At 41.9% G+C, this 21633-nt stretch overlaps 1 protein-coding gene across 2 annotated transcripts in view; it reads right to left on the bottom strand.

The window, feature by feature from the left end:
• The window catches only part of PARN (poly(A)-specific ribonuclease), a 170222-nt gene that overhangs the window by 115705 nt on the left and 32884 nt on the right, over nucleotides 1-21633 (bottom strand). For both annotated transcript variants that reach the window (XM_032606603.1, XM_032606604.1), the window contains exons 14-18: nucleotides 21552-21595; nucleotides 19471-19513; nucleotides 18659-18734; nucleotides 16333-16443; nucleotides 15959-16028 (exon numbers count right to left, since the gene is read on the bottom strand). In XM_032606603.1, the coding sequence (XP_032462494.1) occupies nucleotides 15959-16028; nucleotides 16333-16443; nucleotides 18659-18734; nucleotides 19471-19513; nucleotides 21552-21595 (344 nt within the window). The remainder of the gene's footprint in view (nucleotides 1-15958; nucleotides 16029-16332; nucleotides 16444-18658; nucleotides 18735-19470; nucleotides 19514-21551; nucleotides 21596-21633) is intronic.

A 21633-nucleotide genomic window follows, 5' to 3' on the forward strand; every position in this document is an offset into this window, starting at 1 on the left:
CCAAATCCTATGGCTAAGAAACCAAATTTATTTTTAGTTCACTAATTTAGTCTCAAGTGTACTATTCTGGTTCTGGTAGCTGGTTTACCCAATTTAATGAATACTGCCTGCAATGCCAGAAGACAATGAGACATATAAAGCACCTAGCACATAGTAGGTTCCCCTCGAAAGTAACTGTTATTACTACTGACAACCAGAACCTGAAAAGTTAGTCCTCGGTTATAAGGTTATTTTTATGCTTCACATAATTTTCAATTCTCCATCTAGTAAATTTAGAGATGGCTCCCAGCTTTAAAAACCACATCAAGAAAACTTTCAGTGAAAGTTAAAGGAACATATAAAAGTCAAGCATCATAAAAACAATTTAAAATGTGTACCCAAATTTCAACAGAAGAATAAAAGCTGAATCACCAAGATGTTCACTGCTATACCATCATATGCACCAATAATCAAAATCAACCTCCAGGTTCAATTTATGTGGGGGTTGGTAAATGACAGTTCATCATTTCAACAGAATATTAAACGATCAAAATTAACTTCAAGATAATTTTCAAAAACTTCAAAACATCAATAACTTGTGGTACAATTTTAATTTTTAAAAAAGCACGAAATTTTATACTATCTTGACAGCTTTGTAAAACACCGATGTCATTAAACCAAAAATAAAAACTACTGCCCACCCCTGCCCCGAAAAAAAGCCAATCGTTTTGGGAAACTTTGTTTTTAAAAATTCCTTTTACTATTATTTTTTAAACTTAAAAAAGAAAATAGAGGGACTTCCCATAGATCACATGGCCTCAACGAGTTTAGAAAACCTACTGTCCTATAAATACAAACAAGGATGACAGTTAAAAAGCAGACTTTCCCAATTCTCTCACCGTGCAAATATTTTAAAAAGAATTTTTTTAAGATATCTTTTGTCGAGCATTATACTGGCTATTTGTTCTCTAATATTTCATCTGGATTTTAAGTATCATTTCTGCTTAAACTAAGTAAAAATTTATTCTCAGTGAAAACACTCAAAAAGATTTTTTCAAGTTAGTTAATCCTACACTACCTTGTTTGCTTACTCAATACTTTAACTAAATAGAAACCCCTTTCAAATTTCAGATGAATTATATTAATAGCCCTTCTCACTCATTCCCTACGCCTCCACCTTCATGCCTGGGCTTTAGAGAGAAGTGAATCGCCCCAAATCCTGGAAGAACACGAAAACCAATTCTGTATGTGACTTGGCAGACTGCACCCCATACAATTGGGAAACCAATTCTAAAACTGTAGCTGAGTGTCTGTGGAACAGAATCAAAGTAAACTCGCCAGGGCCTCCCTGCCCCCATAGGTCAGACGGTTTGCAAGCCACTGCTCTGGTAGCACCCCTGCCCTCTTGATGGAAAATTAAAACATTTCATTGCATGCATGCCTCATACAAACTGGCTGTCAAAAGGCCTACACTGACTCCCTAGAGTGATTTGATAAAATACCTCAAGTGTAGGCCATCTGACTGGACAGTTTTCATTTTAACATATGAGGAAATGCACTAGGCAAGCAGAAATTCTGATAAACACATGAAAGGATGTTCCTTCCCTGTGATTGTATTGAAGAACAGTCTCTTCCAAGAGGCCTTTCATCTGCAGATATCAAAAACACATTCGGACCAAGGCTTGCATGAAACGTTATTTCTATCTCAGTGATGATTCACGACGGCTGTAATTTGGTAAAGACACTCAAGGCTGTGTGGGGCCCTTGCCACGTTCCTGCAAGTTTCCTGGTGAAACATTATTTTAGCACTTATTCTCCAAAGGACTGACACGAATTCTGTCGAAGACTAAAATTAAAATCCCCATTTGATACAAGGGCCAATTTTACACCAGGATTCTATCCTGGTAAACTACATGACTCAAGTTCATACTCTAGATGCTATGATACAAATTTTACTCTTTTTGGCATTTGTCAGTTTGTTAATGTTCTATGATAATACTGGTAATGCTGTTTATCTCGGCTTTCAAACATGTCTAGAAAGATCCAAGGGTAGAACACAACATACTCGGGGTCATTCACTCAGCAGGCTGGATGAATTCAGCTCAGCCAATTTAATAGGCTACACAGAATAGGCTGTGTACAATGGCTTTATGTCCCAAACAGCTACCCACCTCTGCTGCCCATATGCTGCATGGCACTCATGAAAAGCCATCTGCTAACATTCTTTTCTTACCAGAGCGATATGACACTGTGACCTAGACTGTGTAAGAAGGCCCGTAGTCACAGAATTTCATTTCAGACATAAAGCTTCTTAAGAGTCTAGAACCTTGAGCACTTATCAAAATGTGCTTCCCTAGTCCCCAGATCGGCATCTGGACAGAAATGTAAATTCCTAGGCCCCACCTAAGCCCTACTGATTCAGAATCTGGGAACTGAAATCACTGGGTTCACAGAAAAAGAGTATGTTCAAGGCTGTGTTAATTGCCATTCATGATGATTCAATGGTCAGCTAGATAATAATGACTTGTGTCAACTTGTCCAAAAAATATTAGTCTTAATGATTTGTTTACAGTAAATCATTTTGCTTAGAAAAACACAAAACGATTACAACAAACACCAAGGACTACCTCGAAATCCAGGAAGCAATAACATAAGGCTTCCATCACTCCCGGAAACCAGGAGCTGAACTGTGGCATGCAACTAGGTTCTCTGCAAGAGATAAATTGGGGAAAATTATTGCTGACAGCTGTTTTTCTCATTTTTAAGAAGAAAGTAAAAAAAAGATTACTTAAACTACTCTCTTGGCAACTCACTGGCAAAAGTCCAACCCTTTCTGTGACTTGGCCACAAATCAGCACCTCCAGCATCACCAACTTTAACCACTAAAGCAGCACCCAAGGCTGGCCAACATTGGGAGGAAGAACACTCACATACATACAAAGAGTCAGATGTCTTCAACCTTATCAAAATTCTCCGACCTTACCAACAAGTTTCAGAGCCAGATTCTGGCAACCACAAAACACACTGAGCAGCTCAAAAGAAGTACACTAAGATCAAACGTTATTCTTTGATGACACAACAGCTTGCCTTGGACTATGGCTTATCTGAACCATTCCCTAGTTGTCCAGTGAATATAAAAGGATTGCAAAACAGTGCCAGTATTAACCCATTTTATGCAGCTGTGCTCAAGAAAGCAAAAAGGGCAAAGGTGATATTCAAAAATGCACACAGGGGTACTTCCCTGGCGGTCCAGTGGTTAAGACTCTGCACTTCCACTGCAGGGGGTACAGATTTGATCCAGGGAACTAAGATCTTGCATGCCATGGGGCATAAATAAATAAATAAAGTGCTATGGAAAAGAAATGGCTGGATATATCCTTTGAAAAAAAAATGCACACAGGAAGTTCTGAAGGTCAATCAGGAATACTTTGCGCGTAGGCTCAATCCTCGGGGAATCGAAAAGATCATTACAGCTTGTTAAAATTCTGCATGACCGAGTCTATGTGTAAAGCCAATAATTCTATTCAGAAATGAAACAAAGTATTTAATTTTGCTCCTGCAGCAGCATGCTTTCCAATGCTGTTAACTGATGGCAGAGAAAGACAATGAATCAGTGAGGTGCACTGAGGGCCACTTTAAGAAGCAACTGGCAGAAAACCCAGTAATGCCCAGGGCAGTGCAGTGGACGTGCATCTGACAAAAGGCCCAACACAAAGGTTAGGTTATAAGTGGACAATGATATATCCACCTGACAAACCACTGAAGGCCAGTGAGTGACATGATGCTGCTAACCACTAGTTTTACTATCTTCTGTAAAATCCTTTACTGTATTTTTTTAAGTTACAAAACTATATAAATAATATAGCTCAATTAATAAATGAAATAGAGATAGAAAACACACTAGTAGGAAATAAGACTAAAATGACAGCTTTTTTTTTTTTTTTCTTTTTGGCTGGTGGAATTACAAGTGGGTAATTTGTGTTTCAGTCAGGAAAAATATATATTACTTTTTTAAAGGACAAAGTCCCTGACTAAAATAACAGTATTTATTATGGCACATTCAGCCTCATTTGATCCTCTGGTGTCTGGAGGACAGGCAGGCATCAATCCTGTCATACAAGGAATGAGGAAGCAGGTTTTCCCAAGTCCAGTGGCTCACCCTTGGCCATCATGGGAGCAGAGACAGACTCAGATCCAAAGCTTCCCACTACAAGCCCTACACTAAAGGCTCCTGCCTTCTCTCTGCTGGGTACCCACTCCCATCAGGCTTTAACCTGAGCTACTTCCAAAGCCTTCATGTGAAACAGAGAGCCTGCTGTCCATGGGGTTTTTTGGTGATGCTTTAAGATCTGATTAAAATTATAGCTTTGTGTGATGGGGCAGAGTCCAGATACAAGAAATGATGTTGCTGTCTGAGAAGAGCTTTGGGTACACTGAGGAAGGCAACTAGGATGACCGAGCAGAGATGAGAGCCGTAGAGCCACAGGTCAAAAGGTCAACCTTCCCATGTTTGCAGTGTAGAAAGAGCTGCTATCTGGGCTACCTGGGCATCGAGCCTTCCAGTCACATCTGCCCCCACACACCATGATCACCATCAGGAAAGCCAGAGCTTCAGCACATCTCAGGGTTGAGCGAGACACTGAGGTGTCTGAATGCTTATTTTACATAGGTCAGATTTGTACACATACACACAGGCCTGAATGATCTAGAAGGATGTCTGATGTTACGGCATGTCTTCATAAAGGAGAACAGTGTTTATTCTGGTGTCTTGCCTGAGCAAAAGGAAAATCCTCCAGCCTCTAAGCTTCTCATTCTTCCATCTAGAAACTCAGTATTTCAATAAATGAGTAAAAATTTGCATTTGTTCATCTGCTTTCATCAAGACTACACTTCTCTTCCTAAAAAGCTTTACCTCAAAAAAAAAGAGATTTCCAAGTAAAACTGCACTCCTCTTATACCACTGAAGACTGGAATACTGAAATGTCGAGTAAAATCTAATCTCAACACAATTTGAGCAGTGAATTAATTTGTACCTCACCCCAAGTCCCAAGCCTTCCAAAGGAAAATTGAAACCTTTAACGACTGCCAGCTCTACTGTACTTGCAAATGGTCTTGGTATTTCCTTCAGGGCACAGCAGTAAAAGCACTTCATAAGAACCTTGTATGCAAGGGCTCATCATTATACATATTTATGTGCTATAAAAAACTGATTTTATCATCCAGGGTAGGAAGCATGCAGACATCTCTCACAAAATAAGCTCATTTGTTTTGCTCACTAAAGCTCTCGTGTAAAATAAGAGGGCAACCGCTGGCTACAGGAGCGTTACTGGGGCACTAGCTATTTCCATTTCACGCGGGGGGTGGGGCGCGTGCAATTTCCATCTAGCCACTTGATGTTTTGACAAATACAGCATTACCCGACGTTTGTCCCGAAGCCAACTCATGTCCCTTCTCAAGCAGAGAAATATGCAAGCAACAAGGAGGGGGAAAAGAAAGGAAAGAAGAAAGAAAACCAGCAGCTCATGTAAACAGTCTCCATCAAATGAACCATATCAAAGTACATCAAATAAAAGTGTTAAACTAAACCTTGTACAAAGGCAACGTCCACAGGGCCTATAAAACAGCAGATTGTAAAATGTCAGAGGAAACCAGTCTCCCACAATCCAAGGGTCAAAGTCAATGTCTTTTAGAATCACTGCTCAAGCCAAACACAGAGACAAAGAAATCTTTCAAAGATATTAGCATTATCTCTTAAGAAAATGTGCCACTAACTGTAGAACTGTATCTTTTAGAGACTGTTGCTGTGGAGGAAGAATCCATTCCCAGCTGCGGACAGACCTGGGTTATCCCTGACTCTGCGGTTTCTGGGGCCCTCAGCAGATGGCCTCAGCTCTCAAATGGGGACACTATTACCTACCCCCTCACGGCTGCTGTCAGAAATTACAGTCAATGCAGGTGAAATCCTCTGAACCATGGAAGATGTTCGTTGGAGAAGATATTTGTTAGCTAGTCTAAATTTCTTCGAGTACAGCTAACCCTTTTTTAAAAAAATATTTATTTATTCATTTATTTGGTTGCACCAGGTCTTGGTTGCAGCAGTCAGGCTCCTTTGTTGCAGCTCCCTGGCTCCTTAGTTGCAGCATGTGAACTCTTAGTTGTGGCATGCATGTGGGATCTAGTTCCCTGACCAGAGATCGAACCCAGGCCCCCAGCATTGGGAGCGTGGAGTCTTATCCACTGCGCCAGCAGGGAAGTCCCTCACTGCTAACCCTTGAATCGTATAAATTAACTGTTAAATAGTCTTGGAAATAACTATTACCTACTTGTTCATAGCCAGGGCCAAAGCAAGGCAAGGAATACCTAAGAATGCTGACTTCACTACCAACATGTCTATTCAGTGGGCCTCCAAAAAGATATATCCACATTCTAATTCCCAGAACCTGTGAACACTGCCTCATTTGGACAAAGGATCTTAGCAGATATAACTAGAAATTAGGTTAAGAACCTTAAGATGAGGACATATCCTGAACTATCCAAGTGGACCCTAAACACCATCACAACTGTCCTTATAAGAGAAAGGTAGAGGGAGACAGGACACACAAAGAGGGGGAGGCAATGGGACAATGGAGGCAGAGATTGGAGTGATGCGGCCACAAGCCAAGGAGGGCCAGCAGTCACCAGATGCTAGAGAGACAGAGCCTCTGGAAGGAGCACAGCCGTACCTATACCTTGATTTCAAACTTCTGGCCTCCAGAACTGTGAAAGAATAAATTCTGTTGTTTTAAGGCACCTACCAAGCTTGCAGTGATTTATTATAAGAATCATAGGAAACTAATATGATATCCTGCTATGGAGGAGGCAAGCTGTTTAAACAAATATCCAGGGATTGATTTTTTTAACCTCAACAAATTACTTGTTTATCGTAACAATTAACCAGAGGGCCACGTACTTTAAAGCAACCAGAGCAAATACAAGGCTAGAACGGGCCTACATGTAGACAGCCCCTGGGGGCCCACAGGGCTGGCATGCCAAATAGAGGTATGTGGAGTGGGTGCCCTTCAAGGTTTCTCTAAAAAGTAGCCTTTTGACAAAGCCACGGTAGCAGCTTGCCTGATAAATCTTTTTGGCAAACAAGACTGCAAGGCAGAAATTAGATAAGGCAAAATCAGCTTGAGGCAAGCACCCCCTTCCCTGGAGAAGTCAGCAACTAGTTTGGAAACAAGCACTAAGTTCCCAGTCTTGAAAAGCCCCACACTAAAGGCTTCAGGATATTATAATGTGCCCTAGACTTGCCTTGTCTTTCACCTTTATGAAAATCAGTGTACTAACTTTCAAGGCAATCAAACCAAGCCAATCCTTGGAGATTCTTTCCATCCTAGTAATTTGGGAAACCCAAAGTAAAATGAACATGAGTTGGGACAAAATAAAGGGCTTTGGTCAAGGGATATGAGGATAAAATATATCCTGTGTACCAGGGAAAAATACATTCAGTAAACTAGGGAGCAATTGGTTTCAAGTCTTCCAGAATCTGGGAGGCTGCTCTAAGCGTTCGTAACAGTGTGATTCTTACTCTTCATGGCACCTGACTCCAAAATTTGCACAATTTGGAAGAGGTTGAGAATGGACTCCGCTTCTATTAGAAGGCTTACTCCCTAGACTCTTAATAATTAAGAAGCAGCGTCCAGGGACTTCCCTGGTGGCTCAGTAGTTAAGAATCCGTCTGCCAATGCAGGGGACACGGGTTCAGTCCCTGGTCCAGGAAGATCCCACATGCTGCGGAGCAACTAAGCCCATGAGCCACTACTGAGCATGCATTCTAGAGCCCGCGAGCCACAACTACTGAGCCCACATGCCACAACTACTGAAGCCCACATGCCTAGAGCCTGTGTTCCACAACAAGAGAAGCCACCGCAACGAGAAACTGGCGCACTGAAACGAAGAGTAGGCCCCACTCGCCGCAACTTGAGAAAGCCTGCGTGCAGCAATGAAGACCCAACACTGCCAAAAATAGTAAATAGATAGATAGATAGGTAGGTAGTTAGACAGAAGCAATGGGATAATATATTTTTTTTAAAAAAAGAAGCAGCGTCCACAACAGTTCTAACTGGTTTAGGACAAGTGATGAGCTACGTTCCCTATCCCTGGTTCAAGATCCATTTTTGGTAGAACCGAGGGGACAGAGGACATTGCTCCTGTATTCAAGCACCATTAACATAAAATTAAAGGACAGCTAATACCGAGTTCCTGGGAAAGCCAGCCCATCGGAAAGGAAGGGTCCCATAACTGGCACTGCTTTGTTGTTTTTTTTTTTTTTTTGCGGTACGCGGGCCTCTCACTGTTGTGGCTTCTCCCGTTGCGGAGCACAGGTTCCGGACGCGCAGGCTCAGCGGCCATGACTCACAGGCCCAGCCGCTCCGTGGCACGTGGGATCCTCCCGGACCGGGGCACAAACCCATGTCCCCGGCATCGGCAGGCAGACTTTCAACCAGGGAAGCCCGCCACCAGGGAAGCCCGGCACTGCTATTATTCGCCTCCATTCTGCCTCCCCTGACCTCCTCGCTCTGGCATGACCGGGGGCTCCTGGGGAAAACGACAACACAATTGCTCCTGGTGGCAGACGAATAGAGGAGGTGTGCACTTCACTCTGCTGCTCACCAATCACACAGCCTCACCAGCATCCTGAGGCTCAGTGCACATGAGTGCGACCAACACACAGAGACGTATTCTCTTCTCATTCACAATCCAACCTCGCTGCAAGACCTTTTGAAGTAAGATACGAAAACAGTTATGAAGTGCTTTCTTAAGAGGACTTCTAGGTTGCTGTTCTCTATAAAAAAAGATTTTATTGGCACCACACACTTCTGCCTCTTTCCTCCTGTCAACACAGAGAGACTGCCACCCAAGGATCTGAGGTAAGTCCATACAGCCCGCTTTGTTTATCTATCACTGTCCCCAGTACCGGGAAAAATGAGATTCACCTTATCTTCTTGGAAGTTCACTGTAGTGACGGTCACAGCCGCACTCAGCACAACCACTCCACGCCATGTGCTATGCCAGTAGCCTGACCGACGGGACTCTGCAGCCTCGGGGCGGCCCCCCAAAGTGGATGTTTACTACCCCCACTTCACAGAAGCAGAGCTGGCTTCAGAAGGCAGCGTAGGCCCCGACTGAGGCCCCTGCTGCCTTGCCTGTGAGCAAACCTTACGGAGGGTGTGGCACCACTCCCCAAAACAGCAACGCAAATAGAAAAGAAAACTCCTCCAGGTGTTTGCAAAATAGCAATCGTTTTAATAGATTAAGATCTCACCGAAGCAATGAGTTGCTCAAAAAGAAACAGCTCACACAAGGACAAGTTTATAGAGACAGAAAAGTAGATGCGAGGTTTACCTAGGGCTTAGGGGAATGGGGAATGGGGGAGTTATTGCCTGATGGTTATGGAGTTTGTTTGGGGTGAGGGAAAAGTTCTGGAAATAGATAGTGGTGATGGTTGCACAGCACTGTGCATGTAATTAATGCCACTGAATTGTACACTTAAAAATGGTTAAAATGGCAAATTGTATGTTACAAATATTTTACCATAATTTTAGAAAATGCATAATGTCATGTATCCAAAACCACTGAATTGTACACTTTAAATGGGTGAATTGTATGGTATGTGAATTTATATCCCAATAAAGCTGTTTAAAAAAATAAAAAAGAAAGAGATTTCAAAGGGTCACTTATAAATGTTATTTCTTTACTTTCCTCTCCCAGTAAAAATCTACAACTGAAAATGCTACACAGCCCAAAGACTGAGATATGACCATATGCCTCGGGGGAAAATAACAAGCAAAAAAGATGCGCACGCAAATTTTCTCCCTGAGCACCTTTTAGTTACAAGCATGCTTTTCCCTCCCCTCCCTCCCTTTTCTGATCAAGGCTCATAATTGAATACAAAGCCCTACTTATAGGGGGTGTACAGTACTAAAGGTATGATTATATGGTATTTTCTATAAAAACAAAAAGCTCCCAGCACTTGGTCAAAGAAGCAGGTCTTCAAAGTATAAACGTCCCCACAGCAGTGACAAGCTGACTGAGGCCCACAACATGCCAGCCACCGTGCATTTTACATACATTCTCCCATGTCACCCTGATGGCACACCTATCAAATGGGTACCAATGTTCTCAACTCCAGATGAGGAAGCTGAGACACGGGGAGGGTAACTTGCCCAAGGGGGCCCAGGTATAAGGATTGGGGCTGGGATTCAAATCCAGGTACCTGACCCCAAAGACCACAACTGCTCTCTACTACACGATACCCTGAAGTGAAGCAGTTCTACTGTAGAAATTAATCAAATGATTCTAACATGTGAAATGCAAATAGAAACCAATTATGTGGTGCACTGTGACACCCACAGCTAGGCTTCCCAACAGCACAAACTGTGTTGTAACTCTTGCTTATGTTGGGAAATTGGAAGCTTCATGGGGGGAATTACTGTAACACTTAAAAACAATAGACTTTATTGATAACCAGGCTGAACAGGATCTCAGTAAACACACATTTGCTCCATCACCCAGGATGCTAAAACCCAACGGCAATTGCTGGGAACCAGGACAGATTAGCCTTGCCCTCTTGTTGCTCCAGTACCTTCTGCTCCTCTGTATGAGGAGGGGCAGGCAGGACAGGAGAAGGTGAAGTGAGGGCCTCCCTGCAGGGGGTCGGGCACCACTCTAGTGGGAGACAAGCAGGGTCTACACTTCCGGACACATGGGTCACCTGGTGAAGGGCAGTGCTGGTAAGTGAGGCAAATAAGCATGGGCCTGTCCAGTACCAGTGAAAGAAAGGAGGTTCAGCACAGATCTTAAGTATTTTGTTTTCCTACAATCCTTCAGTTTAAAATCTCTCTGATGTTAAATACGAAGCACATGCATATTGTAAGAAAAAACCTGCTGCTGGAACATGATTGCTTTCCACGGAGGAAAAGAGAAAGTATCGGTGTGCTTTATTTCAGGTGCCGCAATGATTCCTCCCACTCTATACTTATCACTGTTTTATATACCTATACAACCTTCCATAAATTGCTGTTTTCATTTGAATAACAAAACTCTTTAAAATGCTCCATATCACAGCAATCTTGCTCCCGTTATGTACCAATCTGACATACTTCATCATCATCTGATTTTTCATAAGAAACACTAAAAGGTGAGTACTGGAAAAGCAGACACTTCACATTTGCTCCAGTTTTATATCTGCATGGTAACAAATTTTCTTCTCCATCATGAAACTAAAAACATAAAATACATTCTGCTACCACATCTATTGTTTTGAATCTGCCAGTGTGTTAAATTCTCTTGTATTTCAAGAAAGGAAAATAATATATGCTAGCCACCTACTAAGTTCTAGGAACTATCAAAATCCTTTTGCATCTCATGCGATCTTTATAACTTCCGTGGGAAGGGAATAGTTCCACCCCTGTTTTTTACAGAGGAGGAAACAAATTGTCTTATGGCTTGTCTCCTCACCTACAGCTTAAATAGAACATATAGCCATGTCATCCCAGGAAGACCCAGGTTTCTACAGGACTCCTGTTCAAATTCAAAAACACTTGTGTCAAGCACCAGGCAGCCATCCTGTACAGTAAAGTGCAGACAGTTCTGCCTTTTCAACTCCACTACTTAGAAATTAGCCAAAATAAGATACGTGCTCATTTCCTTCCTCCTTCTAAGAACTGAGGTAAGTAGAAAATAACCTTCCCCCAAAACCCTTCAGAAAAGGTTATCTACAAAAGAGTTCAAGGTGTCTTGCAGAAACAGATGGCTGTTAATAAAACGTTAAGGCAAAAGTCTGATTTTGTGCTTTCTGTGGTGCAATAAAAAGTAAAAGCAGAGAGTATTTTTAGCTCCTTCCAGACTAAAGATTTCACCAAAGGCTATTCTCTAAGTCTGGTTTTCCATGCATTGATGAAAACTGACCAAGGTCATAAAAGAAGGTAAACCACTTCCTGAGCATAGAGCCCATGACATAAAGGAATATAGCACAGTGCACACAGCCCGTCCTTAGCAGTGGTCTCACCCTGATTTCCATCGCTCAGCAAGCTTAGGACTTTCATTCTGAGTCCAAAAAGGAAGGGAGAAATATGGGAGGTGCCAAAGCCACGAAAGAGACAAATGGTACCATGTGAAGTCCTGCTGGGAGGTTCTCTTGGACAAACACCGCTCAGAAAGCACCCTGTACTGCACTCAGCCTGCATTCTGCTCAAGTACCAACTGTCTCAGGATCTTCTCAATAGTTGACTCAGTAAAGCTTCCCCAGAAAGCACACCTAACACAGCCAGATGCTAATTTAGAATAATGCAGAAATATGTGGAGTTTATCTCCCCTAAAGGTCTACTTTTTAAACACAAATCTGGTGAGAGCAGCACAAAATATTATTTACATGTGTAATTGTCTCATGTCCATCCAAATTTATATTAGGGCTATGCATGTTTGGTTAAGCTTACATTGAGGAAAGTCTGGTGCCAAAACAAATAAACCCTCAGAAAAATTTACAGATTTTTCTAAAACCAACCACTTGAGATAATGTTGACGGCAACTGCTGGATGTTTTTCTACAAGGGAAATCTTGAAGAAAAGTAACAAAATCAAGGTTTAATGTCATAAATGAAACCTGCATTTAAGTAAGAATGAGGTCAATATTAACACAAAAAGAGATGTCAAAAGAAGCAACTGCTTTTCCCACTTTCTAAATGGGTTAAGAATGGATGGCTGACTATGGAGAACAGTATGGAGGTTCCTTAAAAAACTAAAAATAGAACTACCATATGACCCAGCAATCCCACTAATGGGCATATACCCAGAGAAAACCATAATTCAAAGAGTCATGTACCACAATGTTCATTGCAGCATTATTTACAATAGCCAGGACATGGAAGCAATCTAAGTGTCCATCTACAGATGAATGGATAAAGAAGATGTGGCACATATATACGATGGAATATTACTCAGCCATAAAAAGAAATGAAACTGAGTTATTTGTAGTGAGGTGGATGGACCTAGAGTCTGTCATACAGAGTGAAGTAAGTCAGAAAGAGAGAAACAAATACTGTATGCTAACACATATATATGGAATCTAAAAAAAAAAGGTTCTGAAGAACCTAGGGGCAGGACAGGAATAAAGACGCAGATGTAAAGAATGGACTTGAGGACACGGAGAGGGAGAAGGGTAAGATGGGACGAAGTGAAAGAGTAGCACTGACACAGACACACTACCAAATGTAAAATAGATAGCTAGTGGGAAGCAGCTGCATAGCACAGGGAGATCAGCTCGGTGCTTTGTGACCACCCAGAGGGGTGGGATAGGGAGGGTGGGAGGGAGATGCAACAGGGAGGGGATATAGGGATATATGTAGGCATATAGCTGATTCACTTTCTTATACAGCAGAAAATAACACAACACTGTAAAGCAATTATATTCCAATAAAGATGTTAAAAAAAAAAAAAAGAAAAAGAATGGATAGCTGTACTTGACCAAGCTATTCCAACATAGAATAAAAACAGTCCTTATTTTGCACTTCAAATCCTGCTGGAATTTTTTTTCCCTTCGAAGATGAAGATTCTTCCTTTACAGATGGGGAAAAATAGAGCAAAAAAATCAAAGTGGCCAAGAATTTTCAGGGCAATATCACAGGAGGATTCCTCAATCCTCAACTATTTTTGATATGCATCTAGGTTTCAGCAAAAAATAATCTGAATAGACACAAGTCCCAATTTAAAGTGAAGTTATGTGTTTACTGCCCAGTTCTTCTGAGTAATATCCTTGCACATAATTAGCAATAATAAATTGATCTAGAAATATAAAGTCTTATTTAAACTTTTAAATCAAAGCCTATTTTTGACTACTCTTCATTTTGGTCACACAGATGACTGATAAAACTAGAGACAGCCTCTATCTAACCCAGTTTGTATCCATCACTTGATTTTATTAGAAGCTGATTTTAGTGGAGAAGCAGGATTGTTGTTTTAAATATTTAAACACGAGTAAGCATCTCCCAGTTGGAAACTTATTGTTAAACAACTAACTTAACATCAAAAATACAGGACTTCCTTGGTTGGTCCAGTGGTTAAGAATCCGCCTTCCAATGCAGGGGACACGGTTCAATCTCTGGTCAGGGAACTAAGATCCCACATGCCATGGGGCAACTAAGCCCACGTGCTGCAACTACTGAGCATGTGAGTCACAACTAGAGAGCCTGCGTGCCACAGCTACAGAGCCCACGCGCTCTGGAGTCCATGCCACAACTAGAGAGGAGCCGTGCACCGCAACGAAGAGCCCACACACCACAATGAAAGATCCCACATGCCACAAGGAAGACCTGACGCAGCCAAAAATTAAATAAATAAATATTTTTAAAAACAAACATAAAGGGGCTTCCCTGGTGGCGCAGTGGTTGAGAGTCCGCCTGCCGATGCAGGGGATACAGGTTCGTGCCCAGGTCCGGGAGGATCCCACATGCCGCGGAGCGGCTGGGCCCATGGCCGCTAAGCCTGCGCGAACAGAGCCTGTGCTCCGCAACGGGAGAGGCCACAACAGTGAGAGGCCCGCGTACCAGAAAAAAAAAAAAAAAAAAACATAAAAATGCAACGAAAAGCCCAATCCAAACAATATTTAGTGTCACCTGCAGATTCCATAGTCAATGACATAACTGTCTTTCCTAAGATTTACAAAGATAAACACTACCCCCAAAATTAGAATTAAGAGCTAAGAAAAACCTATTTTGAGCTGGATAGACAGCTAGAACTCAACTGTTAGCAGAACTAATTTCCCATGCAGAAAAATTCAACTTAATTTTCAACATACACTACATTGTTACCCAGTCCTCTTTGAAAGATGTTTTGAAAAGTCAAACACATTTACCTCTGAACTTCCACAGAAAAGAAAAACGACGATTAAAAAAATAAGAAGCCATAGTATGATAAAATTCACTAACTCAGACTACACAAATTCCAAGCCTATAGGAATCCAGATGGTTGGAATTAACATCTGTCTCTGCAGCATATCACCTACAAACAAGCACTGTGATACTGGTATTTATACAGACTCTGAAGGAGACAGCATTCTTACTCGGTGCAGCACTGATGGAAATGTAAAGTGCTGCATATAATGTTAAGGAAATGATGTAACCAAACCAACACTGAAACAGTTCTTTCTCTCAGTGGTAGTAGTGATCGATGTGGGCTGCCCTGTTCTTTCTGGCTTGCCCTGAATCTCCTAGAACCAAGCCCATGAAGAGAGCTGGGGTAAAGATGAAGGTTTAGGGCTCTGGCACGGAGCCAAACTGTGGCCGGCTTGAGGATCACATCCATAACTTTAGCCTCAACTGTGCCAAGAAAGCACAAACCACACTTTGAAGTAACTATCTGAGATTCTTTGGAAATGCTCTGAACTTAGACATTTCCCTGAATCACACTGACTTCCTCCAACAATGAAGGTATCCGAGCAAGCTTTTACTTCATTGGATCCATTCAGATGAGAGCTCGGGATGCAATGATAATCAAAACTTCTCCATAGATTATCTTAAAAGCCATCTGTGTAACCAACATCATCTTAGAAAGAACATCATTTAATCAGATAATAATGCAAGCATAAATAATAATCTCACACATAAAGCTTGTTAGGGGTAAGTTAGGTCTGACTGTGTACACAGACATACACACAGTCTCCCTTGTGGGTCATTTAAATTCCAAAACCACCAGTTCTTTGTCTTGGAAGAGATGTGCTACCTTCAATAATGTTTTCTTTCTTTTTATTTAGCCAATATATTTAATAAATTATTTTTGAAAAGGTCAATTTCTATTTTTCAAAAAACATCTGAGTCACCAGAGATGAAAAATATCTTATCTAAAAATGCCCTAGACCTCCCAATCACCCCTAATAGACATCCCAGATACTGGGCTCTTCCACAGTGAGAGAATGCTTGGGGACTGGGACCCTGATTACTTACTTGTTAAAAAAAGGTTCGATGAGTTTTGATCTGGCAGACACATGAATCTTTGGAGGACTAAGAAAAGAACCTAATGAAAAAAAGCAGAATATTATATACAATCAAGTAGACAAAGACTGAAAAACATCTTTAAATCAATGGCATGGTTCAGCAAGGGTAAAAGGTACTTATCCAGGACAAGTACACCACAGGTAAGCGGTGATGGTTCTCCCCGTGTACTCTCCATCCCCCGCCCTAACATCCTCCCCCTCCTTCCACTCCAACCTCAAAACCCTTCCACTTCTCACAGGGTGAGTGGATCCCAGGGAAAGGGCACACAGGGAAGATCCACTCTGGACCACGGTGTGTCTAACAGAAACACGTATAGTGAGTACCTAGGTAGTTTGCCATGGAGATGAAACATAGTCCTGTGATATAAGCATCATAGCCTGCCTCGTGGAGCTGTTCAGAAGCTGTGTCATAACTTGGAAAACCTTCTGCACTTTCTAAAGAGGAAAAAAGAAAAAAAAAAACAGTTTTCCCAAGATCATCACAAATCATGAAGACTGGTAAGTGCACTGCCCTGCCAAATCCAAATGGCATTAGTCTGTGCTGCAGAAACATCCTAAATAGGCAGAAAGAAAGCTATCTATTTCTTAATTCTCTCCACACAAGACCTTGAGATAACAGAGTCACTGAAAACAAGGGCTTTGGTCTAGACTAGAGAAATGCCTCCGTTATATTATCAAAGACTCAGCCACAGGCCTCTCAACTGCACGCAGGTGGGTGCTATTTACAATCATGCATAACTCACTCTGTGACAATGATTCCTCTTCTGATTGGGACGCAACAGGTATTTCAGAGTAATGACTAACAGCATGGCCTCTGGCGTCCCACTGTCTGAGTTTGAATCTTTGCTCCACCACTTATTTGCTATGTGATCTTGGGCAGATCACTCCCCCTCTGGGCCTCCATTTTGGTAGAATGGAGATGATAATCAAAGCTCCCTCCTTAGGCTTTTGTGAGGATCAAATGAGCTAATATAAGTAAAGCTCTTACACCGTGCTTGGTACACGGTAAACGCTCTGTAATTTTTATCTGTCAATACCCCCAGGTAACCCTCCCCAAAAGCAAAAGACTCCAATCAAGATTGGCAGCTCAATTCAATACTATCCTTTACTATGTCTCCAAGCTTACAGATCTAAAGATGAAAGCACAACTAAGTCCAAAAATAGATCAGAACTTGCTGTAATGCTGCCCTTGGAACATGGGGCCACTTCATAGGAGAGACCATTTTATAACATGACTCTTTGGTCACACTGATATACACAGATGCTGAGAGAATGAGGTCTAAGAAGAGAAAGCTGCTTTAAACTCTCTACCAGAATATTACACGGAAATAATAGGATAAAACTATAACTCATAGATAATTATTTCCTAGAACCATTCTGGAAATGAATATCAAAAAGGTTACAACAGGGCTTCCCTGGTGGCGCAGTGGTTGAGAATCCACCTGCCGATGTAGGGGACACGGGTTCGAGCCCCGGTCCGGGAAGATCCCACATGCCGCGGAGCGGCTGGGCCCGTGAGCCATGGCCTCTGAGCCTGCGCGTCCGGAGCCTGTGCTCCGCAACGGGAGAGGCCACAACAGTGAGAGGCCCGCGTACCGCAAAAAAAAAAAAGGTTACAACAGAATCAAAAGCATGAGGGGAAATTAATAATGAAAAGGCTACAATTGTTTTTACGTCAATACAGTGCTCTTTAAGCAAGAATTCTTTAAACTCAGTAAGTATCAAATATTAGACTTTAAGCTTAAAAGAAGTCTTTTAACATGAGACCCAACTAAGTCATAGCTTCTACCCTGCTACCAGCTGAAACATATATTTCCAAAATCAATTATTTCCATTCTAGGCTTTCTCCCCTCCACCAACCCCCCCCCCCTTTTCTTAATTCCTGTTTTGGACTATTCCAGAAAGGGAAGCAAATAACTGTAGCCTTGGCTGCTTTAGTACCTTCCATTGTCAATTTCTGAACCATCCGTCCTATTATCAAGGTCTGGGGAAGTTTGCAGGCTGCAGCTAAGGGAATGTGAGTTACGGTATCAAACAGCACAACTAGGCTAAGAGGAACCAAGGAAGTAACACCTGGAAGGTTCACCAAATACCTGGGTAGGGGCCATGGCCAGACGTGGCAAAACATCTCCGCCCCCAAGAAACATTCCTCCCTTTTTGGTTTTCCTCACTGCTGCTGTTGGGTGCCTAAGCCACCTCTGAAGGAGGAAGGGCTGGGGCCCCTCCTTCCTCATCTGTAAACCCAGTTCTTGGGCTTTCCTGAGACAGAAAGCACATTTTCACTCTAGCCCTTGCAGTTAATCACCAACTTTGTCTCCTCTGAAACAAAGCACCATAAAAAAGAAAGACACATCAATTTTAGGGAGAATTCCAAGCATTAGGAAATAAAAAGGCCCTGAAGCTTCCATTGCTAAACTTCTCAATGAACAGGCGACCCAATCCTACTCACATAAAACAGATGTAGAATTAGAAGACCACCTTTACTCAGAAAACAGTAATTCAACCCAGGGCATGAGCAAGTTAATTTAGCCAAAATCTACAAATGTACAATATATGTAGTTTCTAGAACAGTTCCACCTTTCTTCTACGATAGACATCCGTAATTATCACCAAGTGTTTGGGGCTTTTCAAGATCATTTTATATTCTTACCAACTTTAGGAGGGTTGAAAGGTGTCTCTTTTAACCGCTTTTCCAATTCCGCAAGGGATGTGTTGTTAATGATATCCTGCAAACCAGTAAGCAGAGAATGATGAGCCTTCATCATCTCAGTGCAACATACATTAAAGAGATTCACTGTCAGGAAAAAAACAAAAACAAAAACAAAAACAAAAACATCTAGTACTGCCCCCTTGTGTTCTTTAAAGAAACACAGGAGTTTTGTGTTTCTTTAACACATTGTTTTTTTCAATGTGAAAGAGAAACGGCAAGTTTAATTTCCACCATATGGAAAGTACAGCCGTATGAAAGGTTTTTACAGATGTGTTAGACATCTACAGACCTTTGGGCAGAAAGCTATACTGTTCTGGCATTCATTTCACTCAGCCATATATATAAAGTCACTTCAGAAAGTAGCAACTGATTATACTTTTACCTGAATTCTCTTGATTAGAATATATATCCAAAATATGTAAAATAAGGAAAAGAAATGAAGGAGTGTGTGCATGTGTAACCTATTCAAAACTACATTACATAATATTAAAAATTTACATTCAGAAAGAATAAAGGAGAAAAAAAACCCAAAATTCTACCACTCAAAGACAACTGCTATTCACATTTTGATATATTTATTTCTAGTCTTTTTCCGATTTCTTTTTTCCTTTTTTGTTCCTTTCTTTCTTTTCTTTTTTTTTTTCGGGGGGGGGGTTTGAAAATGACATTTCAATAGACCAGAATTCCAAAGCGCTTGGCAGTAATTCAGAAAATTTCAAACTATAGCTTGAAAGTTCAGATTTTAAAAATACCTTAAAAGGTTGTGTGCTGGCCATCAATTTTGTATCCAAGAGTCTAAAAGCAAAAGAATTTTTAATAAGGTAAACAAAATATATAGCAATGTTCAAAATGTATTTTACTCAAATGAAAGTCTTAAAAGTGGACAGAGGAATTAAGCACATCAGCCATTCCAACCTAGTGCTGGCATCTCTGCTACATTAGATGAGGACTCAGTCCCCTCATCCAGGGACTTCATCAAGAGACTGTGGGGGGCTTCCCTGGTGGCGCAGTGGTTGAGAATCTGCCTGCCAATGCAGGGGACACGGGTTCGAGCCCTGGTCTGGGAAGATCCCACATGCTGCAGAGCAACTGGACCTGTGAGCCACAATTACTGAGCCTGCGCGTCTGGAGCCTGTGCTCCGCAGCAAGAGAGGCCGCGACAGTGAGAGGCCCGCGCACCGCGATGAAGAGTGGCCCCCGCTTGCCACAACTAGAGAAAGCCCTCACACAGAAACGAAGACCCAACACAGCCATAAATAAATAAATAAATAAATAAATAAATATTTAAAAAAAAAAAAAAAAAAAAAAGAGACTGTGGGAAAGTCCACACCCAGAGTACAAGTTCTAGATTTGCTGAGAGGGCATGGGCTACATTGACCTCAAGGGTAAGTTAAATATCCTCATATGTTTTTACATGGATCAACTACTGTTGCAGGTCTAACACTCTCAAGCTGTTACCATCTCCTACCCAGATTTGTACGACATAATTTCTTGGAGGGTCAAAATTTGCATTTGGCAGTTTCATAATATTGTTGTTATTTCTTACTATGCTGCTTCAGACACTGGTATACTAAAAATAAAGAAAGAGACACTAATATGAAAACTGTTTGTTCTCACATAAATGTGAGCACTGAAGATAACAGGACAGAAATAGCCTGGCTGAAAGAGCAACTGTCCACCAGCCCTCTTCAGACAGGTCCTCAGACGCAGACCCTTGCTCTGCGGACTCCATGTGGTTGACGTGGACCTATCAGAACACACAGTACTAACCGTGGACATTATCAGATTAAGGCACTGACTTTAAGTTGAGAAAAAGAAACTCTCTAGGCAGACAGTTCTTGACTGACTACAGAATACTCTCAACTGGACGTATTCAACTCTGTCCAACTATATATTCAACTGTCTCCAATAGTCAACTGAATACCCTCGACTGGACACTTCACCGTGACAAGGTTCACCCGACATATAAGAAAGACAAGAGCCAACTCAAGAAGACCTCACCAGTTCCTCAGATAGCGGGAGGTGGGATGAGAAAAAAGCAGCTGCTGCCCATTTTCACCCTCAGGTCATTTCTGATTTTTAATTTTTAACAACAAAACCAATCATCAATTGTAAAAGCAAACCATCACAAAGGTAGAGCTGTTAAGCCATTTCCCAGCTTATGTGAATGGGACTGTCATCATGACCTAATGGTTTTAATAAATCACTGAATACCTGTTTGTATTATGGATGCCCTGATGACTGTTTTAAATGAAAGACAGGGGCTTCCCTGGTGGCGCAATGGTTAAGAATCCGCCTGCCAGGGCTTCCCTGGTGGCGCAGTGGTTGGGAGTCCGCCTGCCGATGCAGGGGACACGGGTTCGTGCCCCGGTCCGGGAAGATCCCACATGCCGCTGAGCCTGCGCGTCTGGAGCCTGTGCTCCGCAAAAAAAAAAAAAAAAAAAAGGAAAAAAAAGAATCCGCCTGCCAATGCAGGGGACACAGTTCGAGCCCTGGTCCAGGAAGATCGCACATGCCGCAGAGCAACTAAGCCCATGCACCACAACTACTGAGGCTGCGCTCTAGAGCCCATGAGCCACAACTACAGAAGCCCACGTGCCACAACTACTGAAGCCTGCGTGCCTAGAGCCCGTGCTCCGCAACAAGAGAAGCCACAACAATGAGAAGCCCGCGCACCGCAAGGAAGAATAGCCCCCGCTCGCCACAACTAGAGAAAGTCTGCATGCAGCAATGAAGACCCAACGCAGCCAAAAATAAATAAAATAAATAAATTATTTAAAAATAATAATAATAATAAAAATAAATGAAAGACAAATCCTCAAAGAAAGCTTACCTGGGGAAGACACATGTTGTCATCTCCTTAAACTCATTTAAGTCCTAGAAAACAAGAGGATGACCTGTTATGATTTTACTCA

This window comes from Phocoena sinus, chromosome 15 (assembly GCF_008692025.1).
Source record: "Phocoena sinus isolate mPhoSin1 chromosome 15, mPhoSin1.pri, whole genome shotgun sequence".
Lineage (NCBI taxonomy): Eukaryota > Metazoa > Chordata > Mammalia > Artiodactyla > Phocoenidae > Phocoena > Phocoena sinus.